Source organism: Prionailurus viverrinus, chromosome A1, assembly GCF_022837055.1.
Source record: "Prionailurus viverrinus isolate Anna chromosome A1, UM_Priviv_1.0, whole genome shotgun sequence".
In the NCBI taxonomy this organism is placed as follows: domain Eukaryota; kingdom Metazoa; phylum Chordata; class Mammalia; order Carnivora; family Felidae; genus Prionailurus; species Prionailurus viverrinus.
In genome coordinates this window covers 179,824,196-179,841,515 of record NC_062561.1, presented here as the reverse complement: position 1 = coordinate 179,841,515, position 17,320 = coordinate 179,824,196, and the positions used below count along the sequence as shown (strand labels likewise).

Here is a 17,320-nt window from a genome sequence, read left to right as displayed (position 1 = left end):
CTATGGCCTTCCACTTTTGCCTTCAGTAGCAGAATGGTCCTGGATATTATAAAACCAGGAAAGATATATGAGAAATTAGGACTCCGATCAGAGCTCACACTGTACCCAGAGCACCTGGGGTAGAGGGTGGGTATCAGCAGAAGCTGTCTCTAAATACCCCAGTTATGGGACCAGGAACCAGCTTCTGCTCCTTGCTCTGCTGATTCCTAGTCCCCTTCTTTCCACTTCCTCCTGTTCCCACAATAAACAGAACAGCAGTCTCCAGGGACTGACAGGTCCTGGATATGAGAGCAGAGGAGACAGAACTGCTCAGACACTCTCTCTCAGCCACGGAAACAACCCTGTCCTAGTAGGCCTGCGGTTAACACAGGGAGTGTTGCAGGGACTGGAAGGGACTGTCACCCACTGTTACCCAGTCCAACGTGCTCATGCTCATGCTCATGCTCATGCTCATGCTTGAGAGGAGAGAGGCTCAGAAAAGTCAAGTGCTTGCTCAAGGTGACCCAGAGCATCAGGGCTGTAAGCAGGACCATCCTCAAAGATGTGTTACTCCCTTCCACCCACACTGATAAGTCTCAATCTCAGTTCTCAGTGCTGAAGGCACCAGAAGGAAATACTTACATATAGTACTAGTGTGCAAAAGTGACAACAGAACCCCAGGTATTCCATGGTTCAAAGCTCAGTATGAAGAAACAACATTGTTAAAAACTCATACAGTATTGGGGCGCCTGGGTGGCTCAGTTGTTTAAGCATCCGACCTTGGCTCAGGTCATGATCTCACAGTTTGTGGGTTCAAGCCCCAAGTCAGGCTCTGTGCTGACAGCTCAGAGCCTGGAGCCTGATTCAGATTCTGTGTCTCCCTCTCTCTCTGCCCCTCCCTGGCTCGCACTCTGTCTCTCAAAAATAAATAAACATTAAAAAATTTTTTAAAAACCCTCATGTAATGTTAGAGTAAATTAAATGTGTACTTTAGTCCAATTACTAGGTACGTGACTTAGAAAATTCACATCACACCTCTGTACACATTCACATCACACCTCTGTACATGTTTCCTCAGTTGCAAAGGGGGTGGTTAGAGCCTTCCAAAAGATACTTTTTTGCTGTAAAACCAGCTTCTGGAAAGCAGAAATCACATCTCAGCCACCTCTATATTCTCAGAACGTGGCATGGTCCAGTATGTAAAGGGAACCCAAGAAAATGCTTGTGAAGTGAATGAGTGGGTGAATGCATGCATGATTTAGGTGAAGCAGTGCGTAAACATGTCTTACATGGCACATGAAAGCAAAACTCAGACCAACAGGGCACAGTGTGGTCTCTGCATGAAACTTAAGAGCTGCCTAGAAAGGGCAGATGACCATGCGTAGTAGTGAGCTCACCACCACTAAAAGAATTCAAGCAGATGTTAGTGGCAGGGAGGCAATATAGGAAATGGATTGGAGTGCTGAGTGGAAAGCCAGAGCACGTGACCTCTCTGGCCCCTTCTAACCCTGAAGTCTCATGGCCCAGTCCCCTCACTGCTACTGACCACGCCTTGCGAGGAAACACAACTTACCCTGCCCCCCTCACTCCAAATCCAAATTGGGACCATCTACCCATGAGACCTTTGAAGTCTCGTTCCCGCTTCTTTTTGAAGGGTGAGGAAACATGAGATGGGAAGGGCTGGATTGGTACAGTCGGGTCTATCTTGCCTATAGACAAAGGTGCTATTTCAAGAGAAATGCTCAGACCACCTTCTGGCAACTCGGTACTTGTCAGAGGTGCATCCCTTTCTATTTAATGGCTTCGTTGCTCATGTAGAGCTGCATCTTAGTCTTACCCTTAAAGCTCTTTGCAACACAGTGGAGTAGAGAGAGCCGTATCACATGTGTGTTTAATTGGCAAAAACCCAACTATGTGCATTTGGTAGAGAGAAAGAGGGATGGAATGAAATAATGAGGGTGATTCCACACTTTATTCCACTCAGTAAGTATGTACTCCGGAATGAGAGACGGGAAAAAAGAATCTTCCGTTCTCCCAGGTGGTCTTTTTTTCCCCTTAGACTTGTCTAAGTATGGACGGCATTTGAATAGATTTTCAAGATTGGGGGGAGGGGGGCTATACTTGGATTCCTCCTTCTACTTTGACTATAGAATGTACCTTGGTATCAGTGAAAGACTGGGAGGTATCCTGAATAATAGGATCCCAAGAAGTGATGACAGCAAGGGTCATATAAAACCTCAGAAGAAGGCAAAGGACTGTGTAGGGGTCCTGAAGACAGGCATTGACTCTGGGCATCCCCAGGAACAGGGTAGACCAGCTGGCTCTGCCATAATTGGTTAAAGTGTGGAACAGCTTTGGTCCCAATGTGTCAAACTGGCCAGCACTTACCAAAAACCGCTGCCCGTCGATGTGGTGCTTTTTCACTGCCTTTTCACAGTCCTTGTAGTTCAGCTGCAAAAAGGAGAGGAGAGTGCTATCAGCAGCAGGCAGGCGTATGCCATTGGTTCCCTTGTTTGTCTGCCCCTGAAGCTTAGCAATTTGTGGTACTTGTGGCTAGCCAGACCCCCTTCCCACCCTTCCCCCCATGATCGAACAGAGGGGCCCCATCCTTACCTCAACCCTGCTTTCACTTGCCCCTTGGGACTCTCTGAAATGGAGAAGTTGCCTCAGTCTAAGGTTTGGGGGCCAATCCCTACAGAAAAGGAGTGACCTCAAGCCTATATGGGCTGTGGCCACATGTCCCTCAGGCAGGTAAAGAAGAGGTCAGAAAGTGCATAAATAGCATCCATTGTCTTGCCACCCAAAGGCAACCTTGGCAAATGTCGCAATGTGCTTCCTACTATGCTTTGTTCTGTTTTAAAATGTTTATTTATTTATTTAATTTTGAGAGAGAGAGAGAGAGAGAGAGAGAGAGAGAGAGAGAGAGAATCCCAAGCAGGCTCCACACTAGCAGCGCAGAGCCTGATGCAGGGCTTGAGCTCATGAACCGTGAGATCATGACCTGAGCCTAAATCAAGAGTCAGAAGTTTAACCCACTGAGCTCCCCAGGCACCCCACAATGCTTAATTCTAAGCATATTTCTAAATATAACTGAGGTTATAATTCATACTTAATCTTATTATCCTGGTTTTTTCTCTTAAAATTACCTTAAAGTGATAATATAGGCACTGCTTCATGTTCTTGCAAACTTCTTTTAAACAATTATTTTATTAAATTGCTACCATATTGCTGATCATTTAGGTTGTTTACCAGACTGCTGTTCCAATAATGGTACTAGAAACTGCTGATAATTATTGAATGCTTGCTATAGGTCAGGCACTCTTCTATGTATTTAAACCAGTCTTAAGGGGCGCCTGGGTGGCGCAGTCGGTTAAGCGTCTGACTTCAGCCAGGTCACGATCTTGCGGTCCGTGAGTTCGAGCCCCGTGTCAGGCTCTGGGCTGATGGCTCAGAGCCTGGAGCCTGTTTCCGATTCTGTGTCTCCCTCTCTCTCTGCCCCTCCCCCGTTCATGCTCTGTATCTCTCTGTCCTAAAAATAAATAAACGTTGAAAAATAAATAAATAAATAAATAAACCAGTCTTAAGTCTTTAACCCTCACATCTTCCAGATGGAGAGTCAAAGGTGAAGACACTTAAGTAACTTGCATGAGATCCATGGGTAGCAGGTGGCAGAGGGGACAATTGGGCTTCAGAACAAGGCTTTAATGTCTCTGTTAGGAATGTTCTCCTTTTTGTTAGTAACAGTATAACTTATAGCCAGTGAATACATTTAAGTGTATCTTAAAACACCATCCAGATCAAACTGTAGACGATCATGGACATCATTTCGCACACCTCTGTTTAAGATAGATTAAGCTGGATTCTCAGAATAGAGCTCTAAGATCAACAGGAATTATCTTGGTTGCTTTCCCCAAAAGTCACATTAATTGACAATCTTATCAGTTTTCTGTTTCACCTTGTCTTTGACAGCATAAGAATTTGCATTTGAAGTATCTCCAAATGTGACATTTCAGTCTGGAGTATTTAAGGTTAAATGTTTGCCCTGGAGAATCTTCTGTTCTCAACACAAGTGAGAGGCTCACAATTTGTGGCAGCCTTCTTTTGGGGGCAAATCATGGTCTTTTTTTTTTAATGGTCAACCAATCTAAAAAGTGAATATATTTTTTGTAGCCTCTTGGCTTGAAAGGGTGGAGTAAATGTTAGAAAGCTCAGAAAAAGCTGATTTAGAGGTCAATGTGGAACACAGGCAGCATCTGAGGCATCCTGAACATCCTTTCTATTTTCACGCAGAGGGGAAGGAGTAGTTCTTATAGTATTTGGCTGCCTTTAATTTATCATTTTTGCTGTTGTTATTACCAGATAAGCTCTGATTTTGCAGTCCGGTGACTTTAGCTCTATGTAGACAGACAGCTCTGAAGACTAGGCCTCCCTAGAAGTTTGATTCTGATCCATTAATATCTGGGCTTGGGAGCTAGGATCTGTATTGTTAGCAGGCACTCAGAGGATTCTTATGAGCACCCAGTTTCGGTAGGCAGTGGTCTAGAGCAGGTACCTCGTGTTGTAGATGGGACAACTGAGACCCAGAGAGGGGAAGGGATTGGCCTAAGGTCCCACAGTGGGTTGGGGACACAGCTGGGATTAGAACTCATGGCTCTGAGCCAGTGTCTCTCCACTGCATTGCCAAGGGGTGCTTTCCTGCCAATTCAAAAGAAATTGGAAGGGTTCAAGAAATCCAAAACATGACCTCTGTCCTCAGGGGCCTACATTCTAGACAAAGGATGAGCTACACAGATCTAAGACAGTAAGACACAAAGGCCTGCCAATCTGCATGGGCCTCACCAGCTAGGGTCCAGTAAACAGAGCAGGGAAAAAGGGAATATCAAACATGAATTGACCCCTCAATCTGTTGAGTGCTTCACACGCTGTATTTCCTTTCATTCTTTCAACAATCCCATGAGGGTAGTTATTGTTAGTATCTCTATTTTACTGATGAGAAAGCTGAGACGCAGACAGATGAAGTAACCAAAGGAAGGTCACCAAGCTAGCAGGTGGTAGAACCAGGATTCAGACCAAACTGTCTGACTCCAGAGCTGGCTGGGAGGTGTCTCCAATGGGGTCCTGGCCCCCCTCCTTCATTAGAAATTGCACTGCTCATCAATCCTTTGAACAGGATATCTGATAATGAAGACCCTTCCCCAAATGACTCCATGGTCAGTTCACTCAATATTTTCTCTCTGGGGGGAACTGAGATGCTCAGGATTTGAAGGGTGTCCATCTGAGTCCATGGGGGGCTGGGACTTCCTGGATCACAGATTCCCACCATCAGTTTTTGCTTTTTGTTTTATGTCAGGAGAAGGAACCTGTCCCAGTGCTGTAGACACATCCCAGGTCTGGGGTCTCCAAGAAAGAGCCTCTCTCATGCCCTAGCTCAGGCAGACGGCCGTCTTCCCAAATCACCCCTGACCTGTAATCCATCTCCCTGCCCTAAGGGAAGATTTGCCCATGGATTCTGCTGTTGCCCAACCGGGTTCTATATTTCTCCTCACACTGAAGATGGGGCCTGTCCATGCATCTCAGTCTATTTCCAGGATCCTCTCACTAATTCTCAAATATTGTCTCCTGTCTTCGACTGAGCTAACATGCGACTTTATAGCATCTTGGCAGATTTTATCTGCTTGCCCCAATGTATTTGTTCTACGTTTAAGAAAGACGTTTAGAAAAATCCTTCAAAAGTCAGTTGTCCCAATCATCTTTGCACCCACAGTGCTGAACACCCAAGTTTACTGTGACCTTTTGGAGAAAAGAACAAAACAGCAAATAACAGGATCTAACCCACCATGCCTGGTATCTTCATATCTTTATTCTTTAGGTTGAGGAAGAACAGTTAGCTACTATATAAGCTCCATGTGTCTGTGGGTCCTGGGAGCTCCATTCCATCCCTCAGGAAAAAGAGAGGTTGGCTTATATGACCTCTAAAGTCTTGACTTTAAAGTCTCATCTTTACGACCATCTGGAGGGTCAACTGAACTCCATCCCAGCCTCCAGGGACAGGGGTATTAGAAGCTCAGACGTCCCTTACAAGACTTCTTATCCCTTGAACAGGGGTAGAGAGTCCCCGAGTCGTGTGGCTTAGGGTCTGCACCAGCAGATGTCTGACCTGTGATCCCCCCCGCAGATGACCAAGCACAGGGGTCCAGGGCTGGAAGGCAGGACAGCAACACTCAAGTCCCAGGTCTGCCGCAAGCTTGGCCTTTGACCCTGCTGGCAAAACTCTCCCTCTCAGGGGCCTCAGTTTCCCCAGCTCTCTCAAGCAATCACAACCTGGAGCTCATAGCAGTTTTTCCACCTGCTTCACAAGACCCTCCTAAAGCTCCAAAGGGACTCTGTTCTCTGTAAAGGTGTGAGGAGCCCTCTTTCAGGTCATGAGCAATGACTGTCCAGACGCCCTCTCTTGCATTGCACATTCTTGCCTCATCCATTCCTCCTGCCCTGCTGTTTCTTTCTCCCAGGCTCGGGGCTCCACTCACCCCTTTCTTTTTCTTTTTTCTTTTTTCTTTAAAGATTTTTAAAATGTTTTTGTTTTATTTTTGAGAGAGAGAGAGAGACAGACAGAGAGACAGAACACAAGTGGGAGAAGGGCAGAGAGAGAGGGAGACACAGAATCCAAAGCAAGATCCAGGCTTCAAGCCATCAGCACAGAGCCTGATGTGGGGCTGGAACTCACAGACCATGAGATGGTGACCTGAGCTGAAGTCAGACGCTTAACCAACTGAGCCACCCAGGCGCCCCTCCATTCACCCCTTTCTAGTAAGCAGCCTTGATCTCATTAGTGGTTACAGTCGTTCTGAGTATCGAACATGGATGCTGAAGCCGGGCAGGTGTGACTGGAATCCTACCTGTCACATGCAGTCCCTGGGGCTTTGGGTTATCTAACCTCCCAGAGCCCATTTTGCAGCTGAGAAAAGAGGATAGCAGTACTGGGGAGTGTTAAATGGGACAGTGCCTACAGAGCACAAACATGAGTGCTGGTGCTTAGTAAGTACACTTCCATCTGAGGGCCCCCCTTCTCCCCAGAACTCATTGCCAGGAACACTCAGTGGTGTGTGTGCATCTACATAGCACCTGCTCAACTTGGAAGGCTGCCGCGGGGTTGCAAGTTCTTCTGCTATATTTTGTCCCTCTCATGTTCTAGCTCCTTTTTCAAGCTCTGCCCAGCCCGCCAAGGGCAGCCAGCCTCACCACCAACAAAACGGCAAGACTCACCTTCCTGAAGTAGTCTGCAAGGTTGTCGGGGTCCCAGGCCAGGACGTCTGAGCGAAAGGGCACATTCCTCAATGCCATGGCTGCTCTCCCAGGACAAAAGTCACAAGCTGAGCACGAGTGCTGCACCCATGGACAGAGAATCCCAAATCTAGAGCGTGGAGGTGTCCTTGGCTCTTCCAACTTCCAGTTACCGTCTGGAACACCCTTGTTGGAACAGACGTCTTTTCTGCTGTAAGCAGATCCCAGGGAGCAACGGCTTCCTCTGCGAACAAATATGGTCTCTTCTCAGAAAACGACTCAGCAAGTTTCCTTTACCACTTCCTCTGCTAGGCTCTAAATAAGTAAACAAGGAAGCCTAGCTCTGGTGGCTGGAGAGGTAGAGAGCGACAAGGTTGGTCATCTCGCCCTGGTCCTGGCCACTCCAGCCCTGTGGGAGGGATGGTGAAAGGTACTTAGACTCCTGTGTGAATCCAAGCGTGTTTCCATTAAAACTCCTGGCCCTCAGATGTTTATACCGCAGTCCTGCGTGGCTGGGTCTTTGCAGATGAAAATCTATTTTGACGGTTGGTCTAAAATGTAGATAATCTCCCACAAAGGCAAACTGCCTAGGGAAGGAGCATGGCTTTTTAATGCTTTCCGACCATCCCTGAGCCTCTGAGAAAAGGATAACGTTGACATCCCTTCAGCCGCCTCCTTACAGTTACTAGAGGACTCTCGGTGAGTGAGTCGGGCAACCAGGCTTAACTTCTGATGTGATTGTTCCCACGCTGTGCAACTCACACTAAGACTTAACAATCTAGGAACGTCAGCCATCCATATCCATAAAATAGGAAAACAGAGAAAGTGTTTCCTATACACATAAACATTAGATGCAGGTAACTAAGGTTAATTAAGGGTAACTAAGGAAAAAAAAATTAAGAGCAAAAAGATAATGATAGCTGCTGATGCTTCCAGAGATTTTATTCTCTACTGTTTCCACCACAGATTGTAGTCACTATTGATTCCTCCGTATCTTCTACCCAAAGAGTACATTCCCTGGAGTGGCCCTGTGACAGGACATGGGAATCTGCTGCTTTCTTAGCAGGTCTCAGACCCTGTGCTCTTCTCATAGTATGTGTACGTCATTGGTAGGGGGTGAATCTGGTGTATAAAAACAAATAGATTTCTGCATTTAGATTTCTGTATTTAGTCTCTAAATACAGGTTCTCCACTTCAGCTAATGCTCCATGCACACACACACACACACACACACACACACATACAGCCAATCAGTTCTGATGTTTGAGGACAGGATCAAGCTCTGTTTCACTTACTGGGTGACACTGCGTTGGTCCCTGAGGAGGTAACTTCTTGAAGCCTTTTCGAGGGTAGCTTTGGCCATGTACAGTTCCCATCTTATACACAATCAAGGAGCCCCACTGTCACTGCACCAGCCTCTCCGGGTCATTGTGAGCTTAGAGGAGATCCACATTTCATTCCAGGCGGAAGCAGTCCATAACACGTGGTGCCAGGGGTGCTGGGGGCATCAATCATCAGGGCCTGGTATCTAAGAGTTCTCAACAACGAACTGTGCTCTACAGGGCACAGCCCTGCTGTTCAAAAGTTCTGTGTTGGTGGGAGAGATCACTTGGTGTTTCAAATCACCGGAATAGTGGCAAATGACAAAAAACTATTTGAAGAGAGAGAGACAGACAGAGACAGAGACAGAGACAGAGACAGAGAGAGAAATCACTTTCAGGTAGGGTAGTTAAAGAATGTCGTGGAATTAGCTGGAATTTAAGCAGGGCCTTGGAAGAGGGAGCAATGTTTCATGAGCAAACAGAACACACAGCACCTGTGGAAAGGAATTTCTAAAATCATCCTTACAAGTAGAAGCGTTTTCAAAAAAGTTCACTCCCACTCAGGAGAATAAATATCTACAGAAACACAGAAATCGAATTAGGTATAGCTAAACATTAGGCTCCTTTGAAAGAGCTATCCACTAAATGTGGTCAAGATGGACAATCCATTGAGCTCACTTAGAAGAGAGCCATAGCAGGTAAGAAACATGGACGACAGGGATGACGACGACAAGAATCATCACAGTTGAAGCAGGTGGAGTCCTTCTCATGTGCCAGGGAGTAGGCTAAGGACTTGCCACTGTCTTGTTTAAATGTTGGCACTATTTTTTTTTAATGCTTATTTATTTATTTTGAGAGAGAGAGAGCATGAGCAGCAGAGGGGCAGAGAGAGAGAGGGAGAGAAAGAATCCTGAGGGAATCTGACAAGGGGCCTGATCTCATGAACTGGGAGATTATGACCTGAGCCGAGATCAAGAATCAGATGCCACCCAGGTATCCCGGCACTATTATCCCTTCTATTTTATGGAAGGGAAAACTGAGGCTCAGAGAGGTAAAGCTACTTGCTTCCTTTCACCCAGCAAGTAGGCTGTGTAGCCAGGTCTCACCTGGACCCTCTCTGGGCCCAGAGTCCCTGTCTTCACCTCTCTGCCACCTCCAAGCTCTGACATGTTACACAGACTGCCCAGGTGGAGTAGGGATTCAAACTCAGCTCTGTCTCCAGAGCCTGTGATCCTTCCTACTCTATCAGTCTCCTTTCCATGAAGGAGGGCAAGGAGGTTGCCAATCTGGACAAGTTACAAAGAGGATCCAGCCACTGCCTTTTGGAGGTAGGCCTTTGGTGACCCCTCTGTATAGGACCACAGCCCATTCCTCGCAAGGACAGCTGGGTCATGACCAGAGCAGGTGACGTGAGGGGAAGCAGTTTGCCTCGGGCCTGAAGACTTTCCTCTTTCTCAGTCCTCGGTGATTTCCTAACAACCGCGAATTTCACATCTCCTGTTTCTGGCGAAGTATCCAGAAGCTCGGGGGGCAGGGCCAGTTAGTGCCTAAGAGAGGCTCAGGATGCCAGGAAGACCACAGTGATCCTGTACAGCCTGGCTCACATGGCCCAGCCTCAGGCTCCTTGCCTGTAAAATGGGAAGGCATCATAGCAGCCTCTGGGGACAGCTCATGGCAGAGGGGACAGTATGGTGAAGGCCAGGCCAGCTCATGCCGATCCTCTAACGGACATCAGTCCTGGCTTCAACCATGAAGCAGAGCAGAGAGGGGCAGATAAGTTGCAGGGATTAAATCCATGACCTGGGTGGGAATGCCCTCTTCCCTCTCTCAGCCTCTCCCTCAAGCAGGTAGAGAAACTCAGGACTCATGAAGGAACAAATGGAAAGTTTAGCAGAGGCCTTTTTAAGCTTTATGATATTATCTCCACACCAGGAAGGGGGGACACGGTCTCACAGCACAAAAAGGATGACATGCTGGTACAGGGGAACAGGGGCTCACGGGGTAGGAATTTCAAACGTGCGATCAATGAGCTTGTGGACGAGAAAGCAATACTTGTAGGGAGCGATGTGTCAGATTTCTGACCTTAGGGACAAAAAGCGGACGTATGAATCTCACACCACAACCCGGAGTGGGGGTTCTCCCCAGTATCCCCCCTGCCCCACCCCACCCCATCTGGACTTGAAGCCCCCCCTCTCTCCCACTAACCCACAGCAGGATCAGGTGAGGAGATAACTGTCTTCTTCACAGCTAGTTTTAGAGGTGAGAAAGATCAGAAAACTCTCTAGAAGAGACTCGGGAGCCACAGCCACCGCATGTAGAGCAGGGGCAGGGGTCTGGAGCTGTCATTGGAGACCAGGAGAGAATGGAAAGTAGGGACTTCGGAGCGAAGGGTGGGAGAGGCCCTAGGAGACTAGGAGAGGCTCCTGAGACATTAGAAGGTGGCTAGGAGGACGTGCTTATTTGGATTCGATTTGTGCAGAGGGTCTCAGCTGGGGGAGAGAGAAAAGGGTAGCAGCATGTGGCCCAGAGAGGGTGACCACACGAAGCACAGTGGGCAATGGAGACAACGCCCTCACGTGGCTTCACCTCCACCAAAGTTTTATGGCTCCAAGTGCCACCTGACGAGAGGTACGGCTAACATGAACTGCTATTGAAGTTTCTTAAGAGCCTGGGTGGGTTTGCCCATAAGGGGAACAAGACTACAGCTGTCACCTTCATGGGGAGGGGACACTTTCCCCCTGCATTCTCAGGGCCCTGTGCGGGTGGAGCAGGAAAGCCAGGAAGGGGCCCTGACCGCTTCCCTGGGCAGGGCAGCTCCACACACCCAGTGACCTCACACGAAGACACGGAATCCTGCCCCAGGAGGCACGCGCCTGCCATGCAGCTGCCCGGGATGCACAGAGGCCGTGCTCCCCAGGGCTCCTACAGGCTGCCGGGTGGGAAAGGTCGGGAGAGACAGGCACCAGCCCACAGCAGCCCTCCTCCGGTCCTGCTGTGCTCTGTCCTGACAGCCTCCAGACTCCTCCCTCCCACCCCACACTGGACACTGTCGTCACCTCCCCCGTTCCGGGAGATGCGTGAGGAAAGCAGGAATCAGCTGCTGCATGTGAGACAATGAGAAGCAATATTTTTCCACTTCCTCAGAGCTGACGATTTCATTCTTTTCAAAAAGAACACATGTATTTTTTTTTTCATCTTTTCTATCTCTTTCTCTGCTGTTTTCACTGAGGTGCCTCAGAAATTTGAAAGTGGGTGGGAGGAAGTGCTTATTTGGACTTCCTGTCAGGCCTCCCTTCTTCGTCTGCCCTATTTTTTGACTTCAGCAGCCTATCCCCAGATAGTTCCGCCACCAAGGGAAACTCCCCGAGTGCCCACAAGGGTGGGTGGGATGTGGGCAGGGGCAGGAGAGGGGAAGGCAGGTTTCTCATGTCGATAAAAGAGAAAAGGTGTTGCCCCCCTCCACGGGCAGAGCTGGGGGAAAGGCAGCCCTTTTGATCCTCACAAAAGTCCTACGAGTAGACGGCAATGCTCCCATTTTACAGATGTTGAGAGACCAAAACTCACTTTCTCACATTCACAGTGGATCAGGAATGCCAATTCAGGACTGGGTGGATTTCCTTTCATTCTTCTACTTTTTTGACTTGTCCCTTCAGTCTCAGCAAGTCACTTAGCTGTTGACTTTCGGTCTGGATTTTCCTGCTTCACCTGTGGCCTTGGTGCTTGTGGCTTCAGAGCTGCTGATGTTGGCTGCATTACCTGCCTTGGAAATATCAGGGCCCTGACCACCAGCTTCTATCTGACCTTCCAGATTTTTGACTCAGTCAGAATGCATCTTTCAATACACTGTCCCAGGAGAGTCACCCTGTGGACCCTACTTCATGTGAGTGTCAGAGCCTTCCCGTGAGCATGGGAATAGACAGTGGGCCCCTGAGAAGGAGTGGGTTAGGGGCTTGGGGAGAAGAAGACCTAGAAAACACACACCATGTCTATCCAACTCTTCCATGAGATCTCAAGGGTTTGGGGAAAGGAATGCGAGAATCAAAAGTAATCCTTTTGAGTGCTCTTTGGGAAAGGGAGCTAGAGGATATATACCCCTTTTATAGGTTGCAGAGAAAAGCTGGTGGAGAACAGATTCCTGTCTGTGGCCTCACAGATAATCAGAAGTGGAGTCTTGGATTTGAAACCAGACCTGTCGGATACTAAGATTCTTTCCTTTGAAAGATGCAGTTTCCAAGGATGGAAATTTTATTAGGTGAATAATTAATATTTACGCAGAACAGGTCATGCCAACTATATGTATTAGGCTATGAAAGAGAGATTTTTCTCTATTTGAGTTCTCCGAAAATAATGGATCTTGATATGTATATGTTTTTCTCTATTAAAAAAAAATACAGCCTTGGCAATTATAATGCTGGGTAGATGCCACAGGGTCACTGAATCCCTTAAACACACCTTTCAAGTAGGGAGACGTGACGTGGGGCAACAGCTCAGCTGCGTGGGGCTGAGTGGGGCAAGGGAAGGGAGCACTGGAGGAGAAGAGGAGAGTAAGGGAGGAGAGTGACAGCCCACATCCACTTGGGCTGGGACCCTTAGAAAGCCTGCAGTGCCCTGGTGTGGAGACCCCCTAGAGTTTTCTGGCTTGTTCATGTTCGAGCTGGTTTCTTAAAACCATCCTTATAAATATGTGAATACCCAGTATCCTTCTAATCATTTACCTTGTTGCACAGGATGCACAGAATTGGGTTCTGTTGCTTACAACCTGTCTTAATCCAGTTCAGGCTGCTATAACAAAATATCGCAGACTGGGTGGTTTATAAACAACATAAATTTGTTTCCCACAGTTCTGGAAGCTGGACATCCAAAATCAAGGTGCCAGCATGGTCATATTCAGGTGAAAGCCCTCTTCCTGGTCATAGTCAGCACCTCCTCCCTGTGTCCTCCTGCGATAGAACAGGCTGGAGAGCTCTGTGGAATTTCTTTTACAAGGGCGCTAATCCCATTCAGGAGGGCTCCACCCACACGACCTAAGCGAAAGGCCTTGACTTCTAATACCATCACATTGGACGTTAGGATGTCAACATAGGCATTTGACACAAGCATTCAGGTCACAGCACAGTAAAAAAAAAAATCCATAATTGTCTCAGGATACATGCACCATTCCTTTTTAATTTGTCCAAAAAATGTCAAGGGGAAGAAAATGAGGTGGCCTGGGGTAAGGATGAGAGCTGTGGGCTTTGTGGTGGGGAGGTCCCAGGCTTGGATTCTAATCATGGTAGAATCAACCGGGTGTCTGACCTTGAGTCCTTTTTACAGCTTCCTCATCTTTAAAAGAAGCTAATAATACTTAACATTCCTCTTGGCACTTTTGTGAGAAATGAAGTTGCTCGTGTTACGTGCCTGAACTGTGTCTGGCCTGTAATAGAGATGCCATACGCTTGTTTCGTGTCCCCAGACAATTTCTAGAGTTTCTTTGCAGCTCTAATTTTCTATGATACTTCTCAGCAGCTGATTAATTTTCTATCCATTTTCTCTTTGGGAACAGAAGCAAAAAAGACACCAATAACCTGATACAGAGGATTTATTTTGAAAAGCTTTCACGGAGGGTCATCAGAGGATGATCATCTAAAGTATCAGCTAACCTGGGACTTTTTGAAAGTGGAAGGGACACCATAAAACTATTCCAGGGGCGCCTGGGTGGCTCAGTCGGTAAGCGTCTGACTTCCGCTCAGGTCACGATCTCGCGGTTTGTGAGTTCGAGCCCCGCGTCGGGCTGTGGGCTGACAGCTCGGAGCGCGGAGCCTGCTTCAGATTCTGTGTCTCCCTCTCTCTCTGCCCCTCCCCCACTCGCGCTCTCTCTGTCTCTCAAAAATGAATAAACATTAAAAAAAAACAACTACTGCAGGACAGGAGGCATCGCTGGGGGCCATCCTGCAAACGGGCACCCTATATTCAGTTATCACACAGTTATACTTCTTCCTTGGCAAGTCTTCTGCGGGATGTCATCTGCCCTCATCAGACAGAATCCCCTATGCCTTACTTGTCCCGGCAAATGGGGACTGTGTTTGCGTTTAGCAAGAAGTCAGAATCCCATGTGCCACAGGCAGAAGCCTCAAATGTAACTAGGTAGAGGTATGTTCAAGCCCACGGCCATGAGCCTAGTGACTGTTACTGCCCAGCTATTCAGTGGGCCTCCTCAGAGCACTGTCTTGACCTAGAGGGGCCACTCTATTTTTAAACCCAGGAAACTACACAGGCTCACAGCTCTTAATTTAATGTGGTGAAAAACTAACCGAAGTGCTAGATTCTCACAAGCTTCCCTCCTCCCTCCCCGACCCTACCACTGTCCCTTGTTTTCTGTTATGGAGTTCATGCCCTCTCACAAGCCTCTCGCACTCCCATACTTCCAGGCTTATGATTTAGGAAGTCTCGCCAAGGCAACTTCAGGCTAAAATCTCCCCGATCTGCAGCATCCTCTGACCGAGGATTTCTGTTCCTGTTTCAGTGGTTTCCTGCATGAACCCAGGGACTCAGATGGACTCAAGTCCATTCTGGAGACCTGCCAGCATGATTCCTGTGGTCCAGCCTCTCTTCCCAAGTCTAGCCCCTCAAAAGCTTGAAGCCACATGCAATTCTCTCTCTACCGACAGAAGCTATGGGAGTCAAGACTCAGATTCTGGAGTCAGAATAACGTGTCTGAACCCCAACCCTTATTCTCCCACTGTGCAACGTGAGGCAACTTACTTAACTTCTCTGTGCCACGGTTTTCACAAGGGGATGGGGAAAGCTAAAAAATAACATCCACCTCAGTGAGCAGTTGGGGGGGTTGAGCCAAAGAAAACCCCAAGCTCAGAGTACAGTCCCTGGCACACTGTGGATGCTGACCCTTGCTGGCACTGTCCACCGTTGGGAACTTGTCTCACTCATCCCTTCCCAGGCACCGGCCCAGAGGGGCAGTTCTCCATTGCCATGAGATCCCCAGGTTGCACGCAACACCAAGCTCCCCGCATCACATGTCGGTAGGCATCAGCTGCATACATTACTCTGTAATATTTCTGATGGAGATAGCAAGAGTGACAGAGCTGAACTTTCCTAATAATTAAGAAGAGATTCTGCAGGTTCACAGGCTGATGCGGCCAGGGGGACATGTGAGTGAGTAAAGAAATCTTGGTAGGAAAAACAGGAGCCCAGGGAAATAACAAACGGCAACTTACTCTGGATATTAGTCAGAAAGATGATAAGGAGGGGGGAAGTCTGGGGCAAAGGTGGAGCAGCCCAGTTCAAGCTAATTGCCACATTATTATGAGGGCCTGCTGGTGCAGGGCTGGTGATTAGGGCCCAGTGTCATCAGTCACCAGATATTTACTTAAGGAAAGCTAGAAAACTTGATTTTATGTAAAAAGGAGATGCAGTTTGGTGGCGCCTGGGTGACTCAGTCCAACTTTGGCTCAGGTCATGATCTTGTGGTTCATGAGTTCAAGTCCCGCGTTGCACTCTGTGCTGACAGCTCAGAGCCTGGAGCCTGCTTCGGATTCTGTGCCTCCCTCTCTTGCTGTCCCCCCCCCCCCCCCGACTTGTGCTCTGTTTCTCTATCTCTCTCTCAAAAATAAACAAAGATTAAAAATTAAGGGGGGGGGCGGAATTCAGTCAATGTCCTAATCTTGGAATCTGTGAATAAGTTCAGTTACATGGCAAAGAGGAATTCATTCAGACTGCTAATCAGCTGACCTTTAAATAGGGAGATTATCCCACAATATCTGGGTGGGCCCAATGTACTCACAAGAGTCCTTAAAAATGGCACAGGGAGGCAGAAGAAAGAGTCCAGGGAGATGTGACTGTGGAAGAAAGGCACCGAGAGATGTGATGTTCTGGTTTTGAAAATGGAGGAAGGAGGCCACAAGCCAGGGGATGTGAGTGATGGCAGGGAAAGGCAGGGAAAGAGATTCTCTTCTACACCCTTAGGGAAGGAATGCAGCCCTCTTTTTAGCCTAGTAAGACCTCTGTCAGAGTTTTTATTTCCAGAAGTGTGAGATAATGAATTTCTATTGTTTTGAGTCACTAAATTTGTGATACTTTGTCATAGCAGCAGTAGAAAACTAATATATCAATTAACTTTTAAAAAACCACGTGGGCCAAACAAACCACACGTGCTGACTGTAGAGTACCTACAAGCCACTTCTGATTGAGAATCTGAATGATATCTTACTTTTCATGTTGGAAGTGCCTGATGACCTAATCCATGTCTGAGAGGTGCCCAAGATCACATAGTAGTGACTCACACTAGGGATGCTGATTCTTAGAATAGCATTCAAGTGCATCATATGTGCTTATGCCTTCCAGAAACACAGCTACACATGGCTGGTAGAGAGAAAGAAATGGCGATTCAAAGGGTGGAGGCCGTTTTGCCAACTGTTCTTTTGAACGACAACAAAATGACTGCCCTCCATGAGTTCAAGAAGGCCCATTACGGGCACTGTTTCCAGACCTCAAATTCTGTCCCAAAAAAGACCTCTTTCTAGACACAGGGAATTGTGCTGGATCCTTTCCTTGTCATTGCTGTCAACTTAGCTGCCACTTGCCAGACTGATGTTCCTGTTTCGCAAGCCATTCACATTTCTTCCTTCCTTCCTCCTTCCCTCCCTCCCTCCATCCCTCTCTCCTTCCCTTTCTTTCTTTCTTTCTTTCTTTCTTTCTTCTTCCTTCTCCCCTCCCTCCCTCTCTCCTTCCCTCCCTCTCTCACT

At 47.7% G+C, this 17,320-nt stretch overlaps 1 protein-coding gene across 1 annotated transcript in view; it reads right to left on the bottom strand.

The window, feature by feature from the left end:
• Nucleotides 1–7,562, bottom strand: part of LCP2 (lymphocyte cytosolic protein 2) — a 46,405-nt gene extending 38,843 nt beyond the window's left edge. The window contains exons 1-2 of the mRNA XM_047849647.1: nucleotides 7,243–7,562; nucleotides 2,368–2,430 (exon numbers count right to left, since the gene is read on the bottom strand). Of these exons, the coding sequence (XP_047705603.1) occupies nucleotides 2,368–2,430; nucleotides 7,243–7,320 (141 nt within the window). The 5' untranslated portion in view covers nucleotides 7,321–7,562. The remainder of the gene's footprint in view (nucleotides 1–2,367; nucleotides 2,431–7,242) is intronic.
• Between the last annotated feature and the right edge of the window lie 9,758 nt (nucleotides 7,563–17,320).